The 24,687-nt window shown below is 38.3% G+C and overlaps 1 protein-coding gene across 1 annotated transcript in view; it reads left to right on the forward strand.

Moving 5' to 3' along the window:
- Positions 1–473: 473 nt before the first annotated feature.
- TFB1M (transcription factor B1, mitochondrial) overlaps positions 474–24,687 on the forward strand; it is a 57,876-nt gene continuing 33,662 nt past the window's right edge. The window contains exons 1-4 of the mRNA XM_032258763.1: positions 474–734; positions 3,357–3,508; positions 16,699–16,807; positions 18,141–18,292. Coding sequence (XP_032114654.1) covers positions 602–734; positions 3,357–3,508; positions 16,699–16,807; positions 18,141–18,292 — 546 coding nt within the window. The 5' untranslated portion in view covers positions 474–601. The remainder of the gene's footprint in view (positions 735–3,356; positions 3,509–16,698; positions 16,808–18,140; positions 18,293–24,687) is intronic.

Raw genomic sequence — 24,687 nt, forward strand, 5'->3', positions numbered from 1 at the left:
TCACAATTTTTAGGTAGACGTTAGGTCCACTTAACAGATGAAAAACCTGAGGCTGAGCGAAGTTAGAAACCCGCCATGCAGCATCTGCAGAGCCGAGGTTCTAAAAACACCTCACCATGAGAAAGGATTGCTAACAAACAATAGCTTAGCCTCTTAAGCACCTGCTTTTCCTCTAAGATTCACAGATGTGCTTTTGGAACGTCTAAGGGCCGGAAGCCCTTGGGAACTTCAGGGCGGGAATAAACCGGGGGCACCAAACCTCAAAGCAACTCCCCCGAAAAACCCCACCCTGCTCAGACCCCGCCTAGTCCTGCCCTCCTGGGCGCGCTCTCCACTGCCCGCCCCAGAGAAGCCTCGCCCACCCTGTTCCTCCACAGCCCTTGCGCCCGGAAGCCGCCGCGCACCTAGCCGGCTCTCCGCTCAGCGGGACGTAGCGCATGCGCTCTCAGAACGCCCGGATTTCCTGTCCGCGGTCATCGCTTCCGGCGGGGAACGTCTGAGGCGGGACTTAGGTCACGCAAGTTCCTTCTTTGGGAGTTGTTTTCGGAGCGGCTGGGAAGGCACCGAGTGAGGCAGGGTTGGCTGGCGCTTGCCGGGGCTTATGGCTGCCTCCGGGAAGCTCAGTACTTTCCGTCTCCCACCATTGCCCTCGATTCGAGAAATCATTAAGTTGTTCAGACTGCAAGCAGCGAAGCAGCTATCACAGAACTTCCTCCTGGACTTGAGGCTGACAGGTGGATGGCTTAGCCGTGCTTTCCGGATGTCTCCCACGTGTCCCTGGGGGCGTGGGCCGGGGGGAGGTCTCGCACGGGTCGGGTGGGCGGGTGTCCAGGCACTAGCACGCGACGGGCTTTTGGTCAGGTCCGTCGACCTCATTGTATCAAGAGAACTCCGGTCCCACCGCCCGGGATACACGTGAAGTGCGTTGATTGCTCACACAACTCCGCGTTCAGGGGAGTGTAGCCTGAAGGCAGACGGCGTAGACGCCGAGCTCATTAGGGGAGGGAGGGTTCGTGTGTCGTGAAAGGCTTTGGTGAATATCGGAATCTAGGTCTCTATGAAATCCATCACTCTGAAATGGTACACCACAGGCTGACTGGACTTGCTTTATATGCAGCTTAAAGTTATCAGAATTTAAATTGGTGCGACGATTTTATCAGTAACTTGGTGAAAAGAGTGTCCCTCATAGGATTCGTTATTTAAACGTTTACCTGTTGCGTCTAAGAAATCCTCGAGGGTGCTAATATTCAAAAGTACATGCTACACAAGCAACGTTGTGCCAGTGCAGGGGATAGGATATGGACGTGAACAGGCGGTGTTTCCTAGAGGAGCTTACTTTTAGCAAGATTACATTTCCACACCTACTAAAGTCACTTTTTATGAGATATATGCAATAAAATTCACCAGTTTGAAGTGCTCAATTTGATGAGTTTTGACGAATTATTAACATATGTTCGTTTAATCACCATCACCTTTGCTTAGTGATGTTCTCTTCTATGAGATGAGATTGCAAAAATACATTACAAATGTGTCCACTAAGTCACTGCTGGAGTACTTAGGTTTTGGGATTTTCATGTTTCATTCTATTAGACCCCATTTCAGAAGTTGAAAGGAGCAGTAAATCACACCCAAAAAGTTCATTTTCAGTTAAATGAAGCACACTCCAGAAAACATAAAATGTTTTATTTCTTGGACATGGAGAACCTTTATTCTGCCTGTAGCAGTATGACTTTGGGTAAAATAATTTAACTCTTTTCTCATCTTTTAATTGGAAGAAGGGCCTACTACTTTAAAGGATTACTCACTCTAAAACTCTTTCGTTCTAGCACTAACTAGTGCCAGCCTTTTCTACTTGTTACTAGCCACCTTCTAAATATAAATCACCACTCTCAAGGCAAAAGTTATAGGTCTATTTTTAGAAATCCTACATATACATTTTCTCATGAGACTTTATCTTCAGGAGTAAATTTCAAATTCTAGATAGTATCCACTCTGTCTATGGGAACCAAAGTTAAGGGAGATTAGGGTACTTACCTGAGGTTAGACGCTCAGGCAGAAGAGAGCAAGATTGAAATCCAAACTCCTTGCTTTGTTAGTGCTTCTTTAATATTCATTTGTATTTGAATGTGCCTGAAAAATTTGAGATCAGAAACCTGCCTACTGTTGTAGCTCTCCATTTTAAAAAATAAGAATATTATATTCATTCCATAATGTGCTTAATGTATCATTCCTCTTCCCTCTGAGAGGCATTGGCTTTAGAATTTATACCTGTGTTGAAGTCCATGACCTTGTCCAAGTGAAACAATAGACAAGCAAACTGAAAAGTTAAGAGAAATTGAATTGGGATAGGAGTCCTTGGTTAACATATAAGGATTAGGTGAGAATGTGTGTACATCACTCGTAACAGATAAGATGGTCAGTGGATGCTAACTCCCTCCCTGTTAAAAGACGAAACCATTTTTGGATGGTTGAAAAACTAGTTTCTGCTTTTTAGCCTACAAAGGTATGTTGTTGATAACAAGCAAAAATAGGACTGTAAACACTTAGAAGAAGTGCTGGTATGTTTTTAGTGACTAAATTTCCACTATCCTAGGAAGACCAGTTCCTTGGATTTCCATATCTCGAACTCACTGAGACCCGCCCATTGCATGTTTTTCCAGATGTGATGATTGGTTGCACTGAGTCAAGACTCTATTTTTTTATGATGTCTTAAGGACTGCTAACTTGAATTTGATTTAAAAATTAATTTTTCCTTAATAACATGCATGTTTGCAAAGCTTTAAAAACCCTCAACTGCTCAATTTAACTTTTTATGAAAATGAGTAAGAATTCAAATTTCTGAAAATGTTATAATCTAAGAATTGCTATATTGACCACCAGCAAGATGTCTCCAGATAAAAATGGAGACTTCCAGCACTTTTTGCGTTTGGATTTCACTAGCAATACTGAAGATTCTGAATGTGAAACTAGTGTTGCTTATTCAAATATTCAGTGTTCAACAACTCTAGAAAAGTGCTGTGTGCTTATACAATCTGTTCTTAGGAGTTGGTTGGTTTCAAATCAATTTGAAAGAAATTTGCACAGAACAAATAGAAACCACAATATTAGCTAAATTTAAGAAACTTTATCATGATAATCCTGTTTTTGTTAAGGGACTGGTACAGTTCAACAGTGATGTGGTAGCATATTGAATGGTCACTTTATGTCAATTTAGGTAGAGAGTCAAATAAATGTTATATGTAAAAGATCACTTGATAGGGTAATAGCTGAATTTTCATAGAAAATTTTTCTCTCTAAATTTCATACGTTGAGATTTGCCAAGTTAATTGAGATAACTAAAACTCTTTTTCCTCCAGATAAAATTGTAAGGAAAGCCGGCAGTCTGACAGATGCTTACGTTTATGAAGTCGGCCCTGGGCCAGGGGGAATCACAAGATCCATTCTCAATGCCAGTGTTGCTGAACTTCTGGTGGTTGAAAAGGACACTCGATTTATTCCTGGATTACAGGTGAGATCCTTAAAGTGTCTTCTTTAGGAGGCAAAAGCTGAATTTAAATCTTTTTGTCATGATGCTTAAACGCCAGGGTATCCAAAGATTATGTAGGTTGTCCCTCAACTGCAGATCCCCAAGGCCCCATTCCAGAGATTTTGATTCTGCCGTCTGGAGAAGTTTAGAAATCTGCATTTTTTTTTAACAAGCACTCCCAGATGGCCTGTTGACTACACCTTGAATAAACCTGCTTTACACATTTATGCTAAACAAACTGTTTTCTGTGATTTTTTTTTTTTTTAAGTCTACTAATAGCTGTGCATGTCGTGGCCCATTCCTTCAGAAATAAGCATAAATAATGGCCAGTAATGACTCATTGGTATGACTTTTGAGAACTTCATTTAGGTTCAAAAAAGCATTTCCACAAACAAAGGATGAATAAGACATATGCAAGCTTTTCATCATGAGAGATTAATTATTAAGCTTAAGCATTTTTTTACAAGACAGTTTTTTTAAGTGAAGGAAGGAAGTTGTACCACTGTACTTTTGTAGATTTAGGATGAGGTTTAAATGAAATGATGTATGCATCTTTAACATACAGGTACTGTTGTTTTATGAGAGATAAAAGTTGAAGGAACTGGGTATGTTTCAACTGGAGAAAAGAGGCCCTGGGTAAGGGTGTATACGGCTGCATATTCAAGGCTGGTGGTGGATAGGTTAAGTTTGCTTTGATCTTTTCTAAGAAAAAACTAAAACAGACCAGCCTGGCCAACATGGTGAAACCTCGTCTCTACTAAAAATACAGAAAAAAATTAGCTGGGCTTAGCGGTGCATGCCTGTAGTCTCAGCTACCTGGGAGGCTGAGGCAGGAGAATTGCTTGAACCCAGGAGGCAGAGGTTGCAGTGAGCCAAGATTGCGCCACTGCATTCCAGCCTGGGCAACAGAGGGAGACACAATCTCAAACAAAAAAAACTAAAACAAATGGGTGGAAATTGAGGGAGGCAGGATTCAGGATTTGAAATAAGGAGGAACTTATTTTTTTTTTAAACTTTGGCAGTGAAATAGATTGTATCAGGGATCTTGTAAAAGGATTTCCTCATAGAGGGGCACTTAATAACTTAAAGGCCTTAGTTTGATTTCTCCCTAATTCTAAAAGAGCCCTGAACCTTTGGCTCAGATGAACAAGCAATTTACTATGTGACTATAATAGAATAATGAAATTATCCACATTATTGCTTCCATACAGAAGGACAAATGGGTGTAAAATTAGTACATTCTAATACTAACTTGTGTATATATTAATGGAAAAATGTTAATTTATGTCAGAACAGTTTGAAATTATTTTTTGAAAATTTAGAACATTTTGCGCATGTATCTGATTTTTTAAGAAACCTAGCAGTTTCCTAATTTTGCTTTATCCAGTTTTTATGCTTAAAAAAATTACATATTTCCTTTTATCTAGTTTTGCCTGTCTGTACTGACAGAATTGGTTTCAGATTTTAAACTCTGAGTTAGTCACGTGGCACATATTCCTTGATCAAATGTGGAGTTTAATAGTGATTTTGTTTTTAACTGTATTCTAATTTTAAGAATTATCTATCAGTTGGAGGTAGACATGGGAATATTATTATTTGGGGTGAGATCATGAGATTATGAAAAGAAACTGAATAACTGTATAATCTCCTTTGGGTTTATTCACGTAGCCCTTTTTGGACATAGGCACTACTGACCTGACTTTTTTGCCCTTCAGAAGACTTATTGTTCCTCAAATCTCACCATCCGTTGTGTTTACACTTCTTTCTTATCAGGCCAGGGGGTGAACCAAATTTCCATTCATTCCCACGTATTTTCCTCTCTGATCTGAACAAAAGATCTTGGAAGGTGAACTGTTTAAAAGGGTGACTGCCACCCTTCTCTTCTCAATTTCCCCCAAGCCCCTAAGTCGCTGCATTCCTAACCCCAGCCTTGTTTCATCTTGTTTGATTCAGCGTCATCTGTTGTACTATATATATGTTCTTCCCATTTGTTTGTTATCAGACTCACCTGTCTGGACTAAGTAACATGAGGGTGGAGATTTGTGTCTGTTTTGTTTCCTGCTGTACCTCTGCCTTGCATAACAGTGCCTGGAACATAGCAGGTGTTCAGTAAATGTCTCACATAAGAAACAAAAGGTTGACTGGCTATTTCTGTATCTGTGTATGTAAGTACCGAGACCAGCTCGGCCGTAAAGACCCCCCACCCAGGCAGCGCTGAAGGTATTAAGAAGCAGACACCCAGATAGAACAAAGTGGGACTGTCTGGGGACCAGCAGCCTTCCAAGCTGAAAGCCTCAGGGGGCTGACAGCATTCCGAGCTGAAGGCCTCGAGCAGAGTCTGACCCACATACTTAGTCTCTCTGAACAGGTGTTTATTATTAACAAACAGGTGTTCTGTGTTTTCTCATAGAACCAAGATAAACTAGGTAGGCAGCTGGTGCCTGCTTACCACTGATCAAGGACAAACCAGAAAGTATTCTCCACGAGGGAGACACGGGGGCTGGGTCACATATCCCGTGCTTAAAGAATTGTTTTAACTGGTAGATAATGTAAATATACTGTCTTGCTACTTTGCAATGCCCCAAGTAGTTTTCCACTGGGCGGAGGTAGGGGGGTGGGTGGCTAGGTTTTCCTTGCCATCGTTCTTAGCAAACAATATATTTTATCATACACTCAGCATTTCTCAACAGGTATGCGTATATGTATCTCTCATATTAGAAAACGAAATGTATCATTCAATAGTGAAAGTAAATATTTGTGTAGCATTGATAATGAAAAAGTTGTATGCTCTCTTTTCTAAATGTGAAGGCTGATTTCAAGTTACATTGCTCTTTAGGAAAAGTATATTTGACTTCTAATTTGTTTTCAGTAGAAGCAAAATAATTCTTTGAATCTTATACACTGGAAAGGAATTTGCCTTAAAAAGAAATGTTGAGTACTAAAATATCAAATAGGCCTTTTTTTTCCCTAGTACGGAATGTTTCAATATGTAAAACTCCTTTCTTTTAGAGGTACTAAATTAATCATAAAACTGAGTAGAAGCAGAAAGAAAGTGATCTATTTTAAGGATTCCATTTTAGTGATTTCTAAGCTAATAGAATTACTTTTTAAAGAAATTGTAATAATTTATAAAATACCTTCTAGCTGAAAGCCTGTCATTTGTAGCTTAATTCAATTCCTACAGTTTTTTCATGAGGCAGCTTAGAGGAAAGAAAAACTGGTGCTAACATAAAGGTTTCACTGACAGCACATTATAAAGGTAAGAAAACATGTCTAGTATGCTTAGTATAGTTTTATGGTAAAACAGACTTTAGCATCAGACTGTTTGGGTTTAACCTCAAATTCTACTACTAGTTGGGTGACCTTGGGTGGGTAATTTTGTCCTCTGTGCCTCAGTTTGCTGATAGGACTCTTATGAGGATGAAGTGTATGCCTGATACTTAGGAAACACTCAGTGATATCTTAGTTATAAGTAATCAGTTAAATTATTATTTTTATTCTTTCATTACCTCTGGTGATTAGTGACTGATCAGGAGACCACTAATCTGGAAAGAGGTATAGGAGGAAGTAATGTCATTCCACTGAGCACTAAAAAACCCCCCAGTGCTGTGGAAACATTGGGTCATTCTCCAACTCATCAAACTTGCATTGGACACCTGGGGTTTCTTTTCGTAATGTTGTCACATTCTGATTGTGCATTTTTAGGTTTTAAAGTTTTTTGTTGTTTCTTGTTACATTTTTATGACTGACAGGTTCTCTGTGCTGTGGAAGGGAGTGAGATTTCCTGAATCTCAAAGAGCTTGAAGGCTGTTAGGTTTTTCCTATTTCTGAACTGGAAATAACTTAGATTTCCTGACATCTTAGGGGATTTGAAGCTTTGATAGGTTCTTCCCTATTTCTGAACTGGAGATAAATTCATAAATCATTTATACCCCTTCAGATAAGTAATCCAGATTCCCCCCATTTGTTTTTTTTCTGTTTCTTTTACAGCAAACCTGTCCAACCCATGACCAATGGGCTGCATGTGGCCCAACACAAATTCTTAAACTTTCTTAAAGATTATGAGATTCTTTTGCAACTTTTTTTTTAAGTTCATCAGCTATCCTTAGTGTTACTGTATTTTATGTGTGGCCCAGGACAATTCTTCTTCCATTGTGGCCCAGGGAAGTCAGAAGATTGGACTGTTTTAAAGGCTTCATATATTAAAAATAATAATACCTAATATTTATGGAGAGTTTATCACACTAAATACTTTGTATGGGTGTGGATCTTTCCTGTGCTATTCTCATGATAGTGAATGGGTCTCACAAGGTCTGATGATTTTAACAATGGGAGTTTACCTGCACAAGCTCTCTCTTTGCCTGCTGCCATCCAAGTAGGATGTGACTTGCTCCTCCTTGCCTTCCACCGTGATTGTGAGGCCTCCCCAGCCATGTGGAACTGTGAGTCCAATTAAACCTCTTTCTTTTGTAAATTGCTCAGTCTTGGGAGTGTCTTTATCAGCAGCTGTAAAACAAAGTATATTTATTGAGATATAATTGACGCTCAGTAAACTGTACATATTGAAAGTATACAAATTAAGGATTTGTGTGTGTTTATGTCTGTGTGTGTGTGAGAGAGAGAGAGACAGAGACAGAGACAGAGACAGGGTCTCTGACAGGAAGCGAAGCACAGCTTACTGCAGCCTTCACTTTCTGGGCTCATACAATCGTCCCACCTCAACCTTTTGAGTAGCTCGAACTACAGGTGCACACCACCATGCCTGGCTGATTTTTATATTTCTTGTAGAAATATAAAATATTTACCAGGTTGCCCAGGCTGGTCTCAGACTCCTGGGCTCAAGCAATCTGCCCACCTTGGCCTCCCAAGATGCTGGGATTACAGGCAAGAGCCACCATGCTCAGTTAACCGAGTTTTGACATATATGTAATTGCATGAAACCATCATCACAATCAAGAAAACAAACGCTCGTCATCATCGGGATTCCTTACGTTCCTTTGTAATCCATACCTATGACCAAACATCCACTGATCTTATGTCACTATAGATTATTTTTTATTTTTCAGAATTTTCTGTAAATGGAATCACACAATATGTATTCTTTTTTGTCTCATGTATCTGACTTAATTATTTTGAGATTCATCCATGTCGAGGTGTTTATCAGTAGTTTGCTCCTTTTTATTGCTGAATAGCATTCCATTTTATAAATATACCAAATTTATGAATCTTTTCACCTGTTGATAGACTTTGGGTTTTTCCATTTTCTTGACTCTTACACTGTAATAAAACTTTTATGAACATTCATATGCACATGTTTATGTGGATACACACTTCCATTTCTCTTGAGTAAAGACCCAGATTAGAATATCCGGGTCCTGTGGTAGGTGTATATTAAGCCTTTTACAGAACTACCGAATTGTTTTATAAGATGGCTGTGCCGTGTTCCAATCCGACCAGTTGTACTTCACAGTCTCCTTGCTCCACATACTTGCTCAAACTTGGCATGGTCAGTCTTTTTAATTTTAGCCATCCTAGTGAATATGTAGTGGTATCCTCCTATGGTTTTTATTTGCATTTCTCTAATAGCGATACTGGACATATGATGTGCTTATTTGCCATCTTTTTATCTTCTTTGGGGAATTATTTGTTCAAATATTTTTCATACTTTTTTTGTCTTACTGAATTTTAAGAGAGATTCATTTGGTTCAGATATGAGGCGTTGTCAGATACAGATTTCACAAATGTTTTCTCAGCTGTGGCTTACCTTTTTGTTTTCTTAACAATGTATTTTGAAGAGCAGAAATTTCATGTTTATGAAGTACAATTTATCCGGTTTTTGTTTTCCGCCCCCACCCCGAAAAGATGGAGTCTTGCTCTGTCACCCAGACTGGAGTGCAGTGGCACAATCTTGGCTCACTGCAACCTCCGCCTCCCAGGTTCAAGCAGCTCTCCTGTCTCAGCCTCCCTAGTAGCCAAGATTACTGGCACATGCCACCACACCCAACTAATTTTTGTGTTTTTAGTAGAGACAAGGTTTCACCATGTTGGCCAGTCTGGTCTTGAACTCTTGACTTTGCGATCTGCCCACCTTGGCCTCCCAAGGTGCTGAGATTACAGGTGTGAGTCATAATGCCCGACTGTCCATTTTTTCTTCTAGATTTAATGCTTTTTATATTTTATTTTTAAAATACTTGCCAAACCAAGATTACTAAAAATTTCTCCTGTTTTCCTTGAGATATTTTATAATTTTAGCTTTTATATTTAGGTCTGTTATTCATTTTGAGCTAATTTTTGCATGTAGTATGAGGTAAGGTTTAGGTTCTTTTTAATATCATTTGTTGAAAATATTATCTTTTCCTCATTGAACTGCCTTGATGCTATTGTCAAAAATCAGTTGATTTTGTATGTGTCACTTTATGTCTGAACTTCCAGTTCTATTTATCTATGGATCTGTCGTTTCACCAACAACCACCTGTATTTATTACTATAGACCGAAAATGGAAAAACGTCTTCATTTTGGAAAATATTTTGGCAGTTTTTTTTTCTTTTAGTACTCTAAAGAGGTTGCTCCGCCGTTTTCTCACTTGCATTGTTTCTGACAAATCTTTTATCATCCTTATCTTTGTTCTTTTTTCGCTGGCTACTTTTGCTATTTTCTACTGGTTTTAAGCAGTTTCATCATGATGTGCCTTGCTGTAGTTGTCTTCAAGTTTCTTGTGTGTAAAATTCATTGGACTTCTTGAATCTGTAGGTTTTCCTGTGCTTTTTGTTGTCTAATGTCTGAAAATTGTTGTTTCATCTGTTTTGTCTATTTTTGAAATTGGTTTAAGGCAGGAGATTATGTCTGGTCCCTCGGACTCATCTTTGCAAGAATAGGAAGTTCCAGGATTCTTCTTAACCATTACATTTTGTGGTTGGTTGCAGAATTTTTGGAGGGAGAAAGTAAGTCATTGACTATTGTTAGTATTGCCTCTGGTGTTTGATTGGTTGGTTGGTTGGTTGGTTTTTGAGACGGAGTTTTGCTCCTTTGCCCAGGCTGGAGTGCAATGGCATGATCTTGGCTTATTGCAAGCTCTGCCTCCCAGGTTCAAGTGATTCTCCTGCCTCAGCCTCCCGAGCAGCTGGGATTACAGGTGCCCACCACCATGCCCAGCAAATTTTTTGTATTTTTAGTCGAGACCGGGTTTCATCATGTTGGCCAGGCTGGTCTCGAACTCCTGAACTTGGGTGATTCACCCACCTCGACCTCCCAACGTTTGGGTTTTGTTACAGGTAAACACTGATTATTTCTACTTCGTAGACATAGTGGAAAGTTCTTGGGATCGAGTGTCAAATAGTCTAGTGACCACATCTAAGATACCTACTAGCTTTGTGACCTTGAGCTTATTGTTGAACCTTTTCTACTTTGAACTTTCTCATCTGCAGCATGGGAATAATAGTTCTCTTCTGTCGATATTGCAAAGATGGATAGAAATGGATGTAAAGAGGCTGGCATAATGCCAGTAGCTACTGAATAGTTGCTATTTTAATTATTCCCCTTCCTTTCATCTTATAAAGAGACATATAAAGTAATTTCAGCATCCAGGCAGAAAGAGCTATTTTTAATTAGAGATAATGAAAAAAAAATCTTTAATCTCTAACAAATTTTTAAAAAAGGAAGATTGCCTACCTTGCTGTTGTGACATAACTACTTACTTTATACATGTAACTTACTTGATGTAACCATAATTAATCATAACATACACAAAACTCAACAAATAAGCAAAAAGTGGCTTACAGCCAAAGTGGTTTTCTAGTCCATGCAAAGTAGAAATACAGAGACCAGTGGTAAAAGCAGGCCCACTGACAACTACAAGAAGTTACAGTTATTACAGTGACAGAAAGCTATAAAAGACTAATGTAAAGGCAGAAGAAACAATAATAATAATAATAATAATAATAAGGTAGCAAAAACACGTTCATAACCCTTGAGGTCATTATTCTAAAGACAGCAATGACACTAGGTCATCAAGAAAATGGTGAAATTCGGTTCAGTGTTCTTGGCCTAAGGGAGAGGATTCTGCAATATAGTTTAGAAGGATTTTCTTCTATATGTTTCTTCTTTAAAAATGTTAATATTTCAAGGAGTAAATATTACTGAACAGAAAATTTACCAAATCAAACATCTAATTCCTTGATGAGGCTGAGTAAATGAGTCTGTACTATACATAGGCATTCAGATCCTGCTTAAAAAGCAAGCAAGGGAAGGTGGGGTTAGAGAGTTGGTCAACAGGTACAAAGTTACAGTTGATGGGAGGAATAAGTTCTATTGTGCAATACTGTTCCATGCACAGTAGGGTGACTGTAGGTAACAACAATATATTATGTATTTCAAAATAGCCAGAAGAGAGGATTTTGAATGTTCTCACCACAAAGAAATGATAACTGTTTGAAGTGTATATGCCAAATTATCCTAATTTTATCATATCATTGTTCACATGTGTACAAGCATATCATAATTAGCATAGGTCATTATTCTAAAGGCAACAATGACCCCAGGTCATCAAGAAAAGCATGAAATTTGGTTCAGCATTCTTGGCCTAAGGAAGAGGTTTGTGCAATATGGCATATCTGTACGTTGGTCTAAGGAAGAAGATTGTGTAGTTAGCATACCTATACATTGTGTACAATGATAAAATTAGGATAATTAGCATATCCACCTCAAACATTTATCATTTCTTTGTGGTGAGAACACATAATTATTATGTCAATTAAAAATAAAACATAAATAGAATAAAATCCAATATGGTTTGGCTGTATCCCCACTCAAATCTAATCTTGAATTGAGTTCCCATAATCCCCATGTGTTATGGTAGGGACCCAGTGGGAGGTAATTGAATCATGGGGTAGTTACCCTGGTGCTGCTGTTCTTATGATAATGAGTGAGTTCTCATGAGATCTGAAGGTTTTATAAGGGATGTTTCTCCCTATTGCTCGGCACTTCTCCTTCCTGCCACCATATGAAGAAGGACATGTTTTCTTTCCCATTCCACCATGATTGTAAGTTTCCTGAGGCCTCCCAGCCATGCTGCATTGTGAGTCAATTAAACTTCTTTCCTTTATAAATTACCCAGTCTCAGGTATATTTTTATTAGCAGCATGGGAATGGACTAATACAAATCTAATACCAAATTTAAAAAAGAGAGTGAAAGATTTGGTAATGACATTGAAATGTCCAACAAACTTAAAATTCCTATAAAAATAATTTTAGATATTTGTAGTATCACTTAAGATATGAGTGGTTATATGATGATTTCTGTTTGTTTTTGCTCTGTTCATAAATTTAAAATACTGAGCAAGTCTGAAAATGTACATTTTTAATGTTATTTTCATACTAAAAAAAGAATAAAGCAAGCTAATTGACATTTTGACATCGTGCTATAACCTTGCCTCTAAAAGTCTGAAAACTCTGTTGTAACATTATCTTAACTTTTTTATGAATAAATAGCAGTAGTCTTTTATATGTGTTATATATGAGAAGAAAAATTTTATCTTTTACCTATTATATTTTATATTATAGATTCTTTCCTTTTCATACAGTTTGCTTAACAGTTTTTGCCCAGCCCCTTTAAAATATTTATTTCAACAGCATTTCGGCCCTACTATGTGGCAAATCAGGAAGAAGATAACGTAACTATAGTGTTGGCTGCCATGAACCCCTTGCTTGAGAAGGTGACATAAAGTATACAAAATAGCTATTCGATGTATTTCTTCTTTCTTAAGAAATTGATAATTTTGTACAAGTTTTAAGAATTGCATGGATTCTTTCCTCATCCAATAAAATCACCAAAAAGCTGCCTAGCCAAACCACGGTTACCTGCCCCCTGCAGAAGAGCTTTCACTGAGACTTTGGTTAGAGGAGAGATTTTTTTAATGGCCATGGAAAGAATGCATCTACATTTGTGTTTTAACTTTTATTAAAGGCATCGTTTATTACATTGTTTCATATACCTTTTACTAAGCACAATGCCAGGAAAAAAATTTATCTCTTGGAGGCTTGGTATAACTATTGGAAAGCAAAAATTATATATTTCATTGTGTAAATCATGGGAGCCAGCATAAAATCTCTAATGATTGTTAGGATTGTTAAATCTTGTGTTTTACATGTATACTTCCCCTTTTTGTGGTTTGGTTTTCTGTTTCTTCTTTTATAGCCTTTTTTAATGATGCCTTTTACTCTAAACTGGCATACATCTCATTGTGGAAGAACAAAGAATTGAACACTAAAATAAAATTGAAAGAACAGTTTGAGAGTTTCTGTAAAAATAGTCATTTGGCTGTGATCTGGGGTCTGCATTTGTGATTGGCTGTGCCTTTAAGCACGTTCTGTGAAAACACCTGCAGGGTTTTGAAGTGCAATGCTCCATTGTTATTCTTGAAGGAATATAATAGTGATTTTTCCCACCCTTCCACCATACCCCGCATATCATTATGGTAGTGAAAACATTTCTGTTACTGGTTGGCTAGAAAGTCTTTGTGTGTCATTGCTTAATATCATTTTAAGTGTTTTAAAGGGTACTGTCTATAATCATATTATCAATTTAGTCTGTCTAGGACTTTTTGCCCATAATTGCTTTAAGGACTTCGCATAATTCTGTTACCAGCATTCATTTCTTCTGTAATGGGGAGTTGCAAAGTAGATCAGGCTACAAATTGTCAAGGAGGAGGTGCACCTTTTAAAGTGTGAGGAGAAATTGGTTTGTCCTTGACTGAGATTGAAAAGTGAATGGGAATCCAAAAGAAATGTAATAGAAATGCAGTTTTAAACCTAGGAAAGGGGCTAGGCACGGTGGCTCACATCTGTAATCCCAGCACTTTGGGAGGCTGAGGCAGGTGGATCACATGAGGTCAGGAGTTTGAGACCGGCCTGACCAACATGGTGAAATGTCATCTGTACTAAAAATAGAAACATTAGCCAGGCGTGGTATAGCACACCTGTAATCCCAGCTCCTAGGGAGGCTGAGGCAAGAGAGTTGCTTAAACCCTGGGGATGGAGGTTGCAGTGAGCCAAGATTGTGCCACTGTACTCCAGCCTGGGCAACAGAGCGAGACTGTATCTCAAAAAACAAAACAAGAAAAGAAAACATAGGAAAGGAAGGTAAATTTATTTATATTGTATTATATTAGCTCTTAGGTATGTATGAAGTTGTATCTGTCAGGGTGGGAAAAGTTAATGTTTCAAATGTGGTTATCAGAACATATAAGTTAATGCCAAAGAGGCAAATTTACATTGTTTTGTGGTGTTTTAGTCCCAACACTAATTATTAAATACTTTCTATATATTAACGTCATGAGACATAAGCTTTCAGTTCTTCCTCTTTGTTTTTGGCACGCTAATTTGCTTCGTTTTAATTTTGTGAAAAATAATCATAGAAAAAAAATTAGCGTTTTCCATTGATAGTAAGTGCTATCATTAAATACATGGTTTTATACATTAAGAGCATGCCACATAGAGAGCTGTCTATTTTTAAATTTTTAGTGTATTGAAATTGTTACATTTTCAAAGAGTTATTGCCTGGAACTCACCAGGTCAAGTTTTAGTAACTTGTGGTAATTTAAAATAATCTATAAGTACATTAACAACAGAGGTATGCAATTTTTTTTGCTAAACTACCATGGCTAAACATCAAATTAGATGATTTCCATACTTAAAATATGTTTAGCCTGTTACTAGTAGAGGCATTTCAGCTATGTATTTCTGAAAGATTATTTGTGTAAATCTTTGCAAATTTCTAGACCCTACAAATTTGGGGAGCCAAAATCTCCCAGCCTAAAAGAGAAAGTTTTCAGCTTTACAGATACCCGAATGGCATTTGGTCATTCACTTATCCATGCATTTCTTAAATATGTATTAAAAACTCACCATGCATTGTTGTAGCTACATTGGCTATAAAGGTAGACAGGAAACGGGTCCTGCCCTTAAAGAGCATATTGTTGTTGCAGCAGAAATTGAGATAGAGTTTGTAAGTGCTGTTAAGAGGCAGGTGCACAGCACAGTATTGACGCAAAGGCGGACCAATCCACAAACCATGTTTCTTGGTCCACTGGCTTCTGTGAGCATCTTGTTCATCCTCCCACTTGGTTGTATGAGTTGGGCAAGGGGAGAGTGTTAGGAGGAAAAAAAAAACAGCTTTAATGGACCCAGAGAATTAGGACCAAGGTAGGCTCGGGGCAGATGTTCTCTTTTGAGCCTGTTTACCATCCCTATAAAGTGCTGGGCACATTCTAGAATCTTGGCAACTGAGTTGAAGTCAGAGTTCTCCGAGCTCTGATTTGGTGTGGGAAGAGAGTCACTTCTTTCCTTGAAATCTACCTTAGCAGTGATGTTCCTTCTTATTGATACACTCACGCCTGCCTTTTAAAATGTGTAAGGTCGGAAACTGCTTTTTTTGTTGTTGTTCTTTTAACCAAGGACTTCAAGGATCAAGTTTTGTGTTGGGTACAGGGGCACTTAAGACAATATGAATTTATAGATGACAAAATAACTATATTATTAAAGTTCTTTTGAATTAAGTGCCAACTCTTGAGTACTGTGAGAGTGTGGTAGTAGGGTAGATGGAATGAAGAAGAAAAAGACTACAGGTGCTTTTTTTTTTTTTTTTTTCCCTAAAAGCTCACAAAGACAGAATGAGAAGGGAAGAAAGGAAACAAATGGCTAGAAGGTAGAAATAGGCTGGAAAGTAGGTATTGTTAAGACAGCCAGTGTTATATCCAGGCTATACAGACTTAGTTAAATTTAGCTCATCTTTCATATGATTGACTCCTGATTAATTTTCAGTATTTCATGATAATGTCCTTAGTCTCTAATTTAAAAACTTACTGATAGGAGTGAGTTTATGCTAAGTCTCTACAGAAATAGAAGTCATTCTGTGGGTCCAAATTACACTGATATATTTGTAAAATTGTAAGCTAGTGTTGTACTGTTTGTTACTATCCCTAATTATTCACGCATATTAGAGTGAAACACCACCATTGTCTGTTGCAATGGACATGATGTACTGTTTGTTCATTAATGATCACCCCTAGTCGCTGGCTTTTTTTAACTGATATTTTAAATGCACTGGTCTAAAAAGTTTAGTTTTGTTATTTTCCTAAGTGTATGAGCTCATTTTACTGATCTTTTTATAAACTAGATGCTTTCTGATGCAGCACCTGGGAAGCTGAGAATTGTTCATGGAGATGTGTTGACATTTAAAGTAGAAAAGGCTTTTCCAGAACATCTTAAAAGACCCTGGGAAGATGGTAAGTGCTTTTGGGTAATTATAAAATATTTTATTTTGTAATTATTTAAATCACAAATGTTTATTTTGTTATATATTTATTTAAAATGTCTTATGTTTCTATTTAAAATTATCTGAACAGAATTAAATAATGCTACTTGCTTTCAAATTATAAAATTTGCCTACTTTTTCTTAATTCTAATTCATTTGTCTAAAATTTCCAAATGTTTTGGATTCTGTGCAAATAAGCGTGTCATTTTTTATGATACCATATAAGGATAGGGTAAATTATGAATTGTTACTTGTTCCAAATGGTGGAAAAAAAGAAGTGCTTTAGTAAACTAAGCCATACCCAAGCCTTTGTTTAACTTTCTCTGTTATTTTTCGCATTCAGTGACCAAGGCAGTCTTCATTCACAGTGTTTATTAGGTACCTGCTATGTGCAGCCCTTCAGAATGCATAGATAAATAGGGTATGTTTCTTCCTATAACAGACTCTCAGAACTAATGGAGGAGTGCTTAGGACGCCTCCACATCTGGCTGCCTCCATGTCTCTGGCCTCCGCGGTAACCAGACTCCTTCAGAGTGGGCCACACTTGCAGTCTCCGCCAGCTAACAGGCCCTCCTGTTCTTAGCATTCAGCCTTCAGGTTTCTGCCCCAGCCCAGCCAAGCTGGAATCACAGTGCCTGTTTCAAACCTTCCCTGACAGTTCTCCCACATTCATGTGACTGTAACCCACAGTCTTCTGGAGGATTTCTCTGCTCGTGTCCTCCGTTACCACGCCCTCCTGTGTTTCCTTTTACATTTGTGAACTTTTTCTAACTATTTTTAGCTGGTGGTTATTTTTCTACCCACCTTGTACATATGGTTGTTTCTGGGATTTTTCTTTTTGGGCAGATTTGCTGGATTACTCCATTCCTATGGCTTCACTTACCACCTGTGTATTGCAGACATTCACATCTTCATATCCTGCCTGTATCTCCTTCCTGGGCATCTGACCTCTGACAGCTTCATCGAGATGTCCCATAGGCACTTTAGCCTCATCATGTCCAAAATAAATTCTCATAAATTCTCTTTTTCCTCAAAATCTTTTTCATGTATTTTTTAGGCCAGAAATTCAAGGACTTTCTCTGAGTAACTGAGCAGTAATTAAGTATAATTTTTTCCTCATAATCCAAATTTCGATTGTGAGAAAGCATTGCTTTCGAATAATAAATGAAATGAAAAATACTCAGCTATATCTATCAATTTTTGTTTGACGTTCTTAATATCCAGTTTGATTTTACTCGTAATTAAAATTGTCTTCAGAATAGATTGATGGAATTATTTCAGGTTGTTTTTTCCTTTGCCACCAGATCCTCCAAATGTACATATTATTGGAAATCTGCCTTTTAGTGTTTCAACTCCACTGATTATCAAGTGGCTTGAAAGCATGTCTTGTAGAGATGGGCCTTTCGTTTATGGCAGAACTCAGATGACTTTGACTTTTCAAAAGGAAGTGGCAGAGGTAAGTTTTGACTTTTTGTGACTATTTTATCACATGTTCAAATTCCAAAGCAAAATTATAATACTGCGTTTTTACCAGTCTGTGTTTTCTAAGTTAACATCTCATTACACACAGAAAAGCCCAGCAGCAGCTCAGCCAAAAGTTAAACCTATGATGATGCCGACAGATGTAACTGCTATGAACTTCTAGGAAAACATGAATCCCCCTGTGGGTTAGTGAAGGAAGGAATGTAGCAAGCACAGGGATGCAACAACTGTTGGTGCCATTGGAGAAAGACAAAATCTATGCCCCGTTAGCCATACCCAGGATTGGCATGGGATACCTTAAAATCGATCTTTTAGGCTTAATGGCATGACACATAAAGAATATGATAATCAGTTTAGAGCTGAGAAAGAAATGGGGATTGAGGGTCTCATTATCTGTATAGAAACTGCACTTCATCCCTCACCTCAGCAAAGCCTGCTATGCCTGCATTCCCATGGCAGGAGTGCTCTGGGTTCACTCTAGAAAGTAAACCCTCCGGGGTAGGCAAGAGTGGTTTTTGAGCTGCAGAGGTATAAGGAGGGATGTGCAGACTCTAAGTGTTTTTTTAAAAATGTTGTTATGACATATAGCTGCAAGAGTATCCACCCATCCCTTGGTATCCATAGGGAATTCGTTCCAGAACTCCCACAGATACCAAAATCTATGGATGTTCAAGTCCCTGATATAAAACAGTATAGTATTTGCACATAACCTATGCATATCATCCCATATACTTTAAATCATCTCTGAAGTATTTATAATACCTAAGACAATATAAATGGAATATAAATAGTTGTTATACTGTATTATTTGGGGAATAATAAGGGAAAAATCTGTACATGTTCAGTACAGGTGCAACCATCCTTTTTTTATTCCCTGAATATTTTTGATCTGGGGTTAGTTGAATCCATGGTTATGGAACCCACAGATACCAAGGGATGACTATATAATGTACATGGATGGCTTCGTAAAGGGAACTCCTGAATCCCCACCACCCACGTTGATAATTGAATTACCAGTACCTTTGATAGACTATTGTATCCCTCTCTCCGATTGCATCTCCTTTCCATCCCGTGCTACTAAGGTAATTACTGCTGTGAATTTGGAGTCATTATTCCCTTGTATAGTCTTATCACATAGAGTGATATTCCTGTGATGAATATACTTTAGTTTTGTCCACTTTTGACAGCGGGATTCATGTAATATGTATTCTGTATGTATTCATATAGTATGTATTCTTTTTATCCTGAACATTATTTGTAGGATTCACTGATGCTCATGACTGTAGTTTACTTAGGTAGCTGTATGTGCTACCCACTATTTGACTCTGTAAAATCTTTATTCATTCTCATGTTCGAGGACTCTGAATTAGTTTGTGTTCTGTTTTTACAAACAAAACTGTCATAAACATTCCATACTATGTCAGGTAGGGCACACGGGCAGAAGTTTTCCAGGGTATTTACCTGGGAATGGAGCTGCCAATCTTTACTCTTGCACAGATAGTGCTAAATTGATCTCTGAAATCATCACACCTGTTTATGTTCCCACCAGCAGTGTGTATGTATTCATTTGGCTCCCATATTCTTGCCAGTAGTCACTATTGCCAGACTTGTAGATTTTTATTAATCTGAGGGTAATGGAATGTCATTGTGTCTTATTTTGTCTTTGCTGATTTGTAGCAAAATTGGGCACTATTGTGTGTTACTGGCCTTTTGGGTAACTTGCTTTTTTATGTAGTGCTTGCTTTTTGCTCACCTTTCTTTTGGGTTGCTTATCTTTTTCCTATTGATTTGGAGAGTTCTCACATACTCTTCAATACTTTTCATACTAGTCCTAAGTTAAATGTGTTAAGCATTTCTTCTACTCTATGGCATGTTGTTACTGTCTTTTTATGGTGTCTTTTGAAGAGCAAGCATTCTTAATTTTAAATTTATGTCTAGTGCCTTTTGTGTCTTGTTGAGGAAACCCATTTATATCTTGAGTTCATGAAGATATTCTTCTTTTATCTTCTAGAAGCTTTATGTTTACCTTTCACATTTACATTTATATCTATTGTCCACTTGGGATTGATTTCTCCGTATTTTGAAGTAGGTGCTAATTTTACTGTTTTTAACTTAGAGGTCCCAATTAACCTAGCTCCATTTGATCACAAGTTGGCCCTCATTTATCCCTGTCAGCACCTCGGTCATAATGGCAAAAGACCATATAAGTTTTGGTCTGATTAGAAACATCAAGAAAAAAATGACATGAAATCCAGGAAGCAGAGGGCCCCTATAGGACAGAGAGGAAGGAGTCCTCGGGAAGAACAGTCAGTCCAGATCGGAGCCAAATAAAACCAAATTTGATTAAACTACTGTCAAGTTTGCATACAGTGAAAGAAAAGGTACAAAAACTCAGAGTTTAAGATTAAATTCATGATAAATAAATTGAAAACTAAGGAGTGAAACAAGGGAAATAAACCATTTTTGGAATGAGAAGTACAAAAATATTATTTGGAGATAAATAATTATTTTGAAAACCTAAGAAAAAATGAGAGACATATATGAAAATAACTACAAAACCTAACTGAGAATCTCAAGGTCACTGAGATAAATCAAGAGAAATACCATAGCCCCAGAAGAAAGCATGATTATTGTAAAGATGCTAATTTTTTCCAAAAATTCTGTATAATTATAATTATCAAAGAATTTATCTTGAAATACGAAGCTCTAAGTATCATCTGGAGGTACAGACCTGCAAGAATACATAAGAAGTGTTGAAAAAGGAGAGTGATGAGAGAAGACTTGCTTGTCATATGCTAAAATGTATGATGAAGCTTTAATAATTAAAGCAGCATGACAAGCGGCACGTAACAGAGCAGTTGCTAGACTAGAAAGCCCAATGCAGACACCTTAGCAGCATATGATAATTGTCAGATCAAAAATCAGCAGTGAAGGAAAGAATCAAGTAAATGCATGGATATTTGGTTAACTATTAAGAAAAAAATATTTAGTAACTCACCATACGTAAAAATTAATTCCAATTGTTGTTTTCAAATTCGCCACCCTTTTCTGCGTCGTCTAGTTCATTGATTTTATGCAATGTATTTTTCATTCAAAATATTGTATTTTTATCTCTGTAAGTTCCATTTGGGTCTTTGGATCTTCTCTTTCTGTCCTCATTATGTTCATGCCTTCCTTGGCATTTTTGTACATATGTATGATATTTAAAGTAGATGTTGTGGCCAGGTGTGCTGGCTTACACCTGTGATCTCAACACTTCAGGAGGCTAAGGTGGGAGGATTGCTTGAGCCCAGAGTTGGAGACCAGCCTGGGCAACATAGGGAGACCTCATCTCTACAAAAAATAAATAAATAAATAAATTAGCCAGCCCTAGTGGCACGTGCTTGTGGTCCTGGCTACTCAGGAGGCTGGGGTAGGAGGATCACCTGAGCCCAGGAGATCAAGACTGCAGTGAGCCATGATCACATCACTGCACTCCTCCAGCCTGGGCAACAGAGCAAGACCCTGTCTCAAAAAAAATGAACAAATAAATAAAGTAGCTGTTTTAAGACCCTTGACTGCTAATTTCATTACCTCTGTCATTTCTGTTTTAGTGGTTGATTTCTCCTCCCTTGCTATGGGTTCCATTTTTGTTTCTTTGAAAGCCTGGTAACGTTTAACAAAACATCAGGAATTGTGAGAGGTTTTTTTAATGCTGATGAGGGCTGGGTTTTGTGGTATTGGGTTGAGTGTTGGGTTTGTTCTGATACATAGATGAGATCTCTTGAGGCTTTTATTGTTCTGGTGGATCCAGGGTAGCTTTTAATTTGGGTTGAATTGAGCCCCAGTACCAAGTCATGACCTTTCTGAGAAAGGCACCCAACACCCTGCCTGTATCAGGGCCTCTTGAGCCATGTAAGCTCCAATTGCTCCTGCCTTCCCCTGGTTCTAGTTCAGGCTCCCAATCAGGCACCTGCAGATCAGTGCTTAGCAGGGGACTTGGGGGACCCTTTTGCTGCCTCTGGAGCTCTGCCTCACATTCTCTCTCCCTCTCCTGTTCCTGTCTCCCCAGCCCCAGCTCCCGCACACATGTGGGCACCCACGTGTGTGCATTTTCCATGTATCTGGTAGTCCACCCCACAAGTTTCGCCTGTTGAGGCCTCCCGGATCTCCAGCTCTGGTTCCCTACATCTAGGAGACCTCTAGACTCAGTTTGTGCTCCCCCTGCCTCTGCTGCAGCCCAAGAAGGGCCTCCAGGCCTCCGCAGACTGGGCATCTAAGGCTCATCTCCTTTCCATTTCAGTGATGACAGACCTGCTCTGCCTGTTGTCCGGTATATGAAAACTCTTATTTCGTATGACTTATTCAGCTTTATAGTTATTTCAGAACAAAACTTTTAAATTTTTTAATTTGTTTGAAATCTATAGACTCTACTGTTATATAAGCTTAATTCTTTAAATGCCTTTCTCTCAAATAATTTGAGTGTATCATAGGAATTTCATTTCTTATATCTATCCCTCTCCTTTTACCCTTGTTCCTGTTTAGGGCAATCATTTCCGATAAGAGCAGTTTTGACTTATCTACACCTCAGGGATATTTGGCAATATCTTACACGTTTTTGGTTGTTACACCCGGGAGGGGGCTTCTGGTCTTTAGTGGATAGAAGGTTAGGGATGCTGGGAAATATTCTTTGGTATGCAGCAGAGCCTCCCACAGTGAAGAACTACCCAACATTAATTAGCCCACAATGTCATTCATGCCAAGGTTGAAAAACTTGCCTTTAGATTATTTGGCCATAAAATCTTTATCTCAGTAGTCTTGGAACTTTCCGTCATAATAATGTAGGACCCTTTTCTGTTTGCTAGGAAATCTGGGATGATATCACCACTTTCCTTAAGGTCTTTGTCATTGCCTCTTGGTGAATCTGCTAATTCTCTTCTCTTGGCTTGAATTGGGCCCATGCTGGGTTTTCTTTGTCATTTTCTCAACCTTTGGATATGTTGGTTCTGACAGAAACTATTCATGTTTCCTCTGCACTTACACAACTTCTGACACCATATGTGTGGGTTTTTTCCATAGCAAGCAATTTCCAATTCTCCAAACACCAGCTGGGCATCCTACAGTTTAATTCAATTCCGACACTGTCCACTTGTTTTTAGTGTTAGATCCCACAAGTTAAGGGCCACGTCTGTGAGACTACTCCTCACTTCAGATGACAGTCACAAATCTGGGCCTCCAGTAGTTCTGAGCGACCAGCGATAAAATAAATCAGAGGTTCCCATGACACCCTCCTCAGTTAAATTATTTGTCAGAATGGCTCAAAAACTCAGGGAAACACTTTACCTATATTTAAGTAATGGGTAATCAGTAGGTCTCAGTGACCAGCCCTATCTTGAGCTACCTAGAGGCCTCATCCTAAGTTATCTCATGTAAATTCTGGGGGACTTGTGAATTTAAAAAATGACATGCCTATCACTCAGGAACTTTCAGGGGTTTTAGGAGGTGTGTGCAAGGAACCAGGGACAAAGTCCAATTATATTTCTTATTATTACCACATCTTTGGATTTATTTTTCTCAGCTGACATGATTATTTTGGTATTTCTATTCTTGAATAACACAATAGAGATACAAAATACTATGTACTCTATTTGTGTGGGGGGAAACACAAAGAAATAGGGATTTAAGAAGAGGGAGTAATTTTTTCAGTGACTCAGAATATCAGTTGTAGTTATTAATAATAGTGTTGCTTTGACTTCACCATATGCAGTTCTTTAACAAAAAAGGTTGATTTTAGTTAAATTTTATCATGAATATTGAGAAGAGTTTATATTGAGTCTATAATTTGTGGAATACCTTAGAAGTCTGGGTGACACTGGTCCTCTGATTTTCACGTTTTGCAAGTGAAAGTTTCAGTGGAAGAATATGTAGTACATTAGTCCATTGTATGCACTGCTGCAAAGAGATACCTGAGAGATATAAAAAGAGGTTTAATTGGCTCACATTTCTGCAGCTCTACAGGAAGTACAGATGGGGAGGCCTCAGAAAACTTACAGTCACGGCGGAAGGCGAAGGGGAAGCAGGTGTGGCTTACATGGCCGGAGCAGGAGGAAGAGAGAGGGAGGGGAGGGGCTACACACTTTGCAACAACCAGTTCTCATGAGAACTCACTCACTGTCATGAGAACAAATCTGTCCCCTTGATCCAATCACCTTTCACCAGATCCATTCTCCAACGTTGGGGATTACAATTTGACATGAGATTTGGGCAGGGGCACCAATTCAAACCATTTCATATAGCTGCATTTTCTTATATGCCATTTGCTCTTCACATGGTTGTATATGTAATTTTATGTTTTTGCCACAGAAAGCTCTTTTTAACATTTGCTTTGTT

This window comes from Sapajus apella, unplaced genomic scaffold, assembly GCF_009761245.1.
Source record: "Sapajus apella isolate SASKATOON/1434 unplaced genomic scaffold, GSC_monkey_1.0 scaffold105, whole genome shotgun sequence".
Classification (NCBI taxonomy): domain Eukaryota; kingdom Metazoa; phylum Chordata; class Mammalia; order Primates; family Cebidae; genus Sapajus; species Sapajus apella.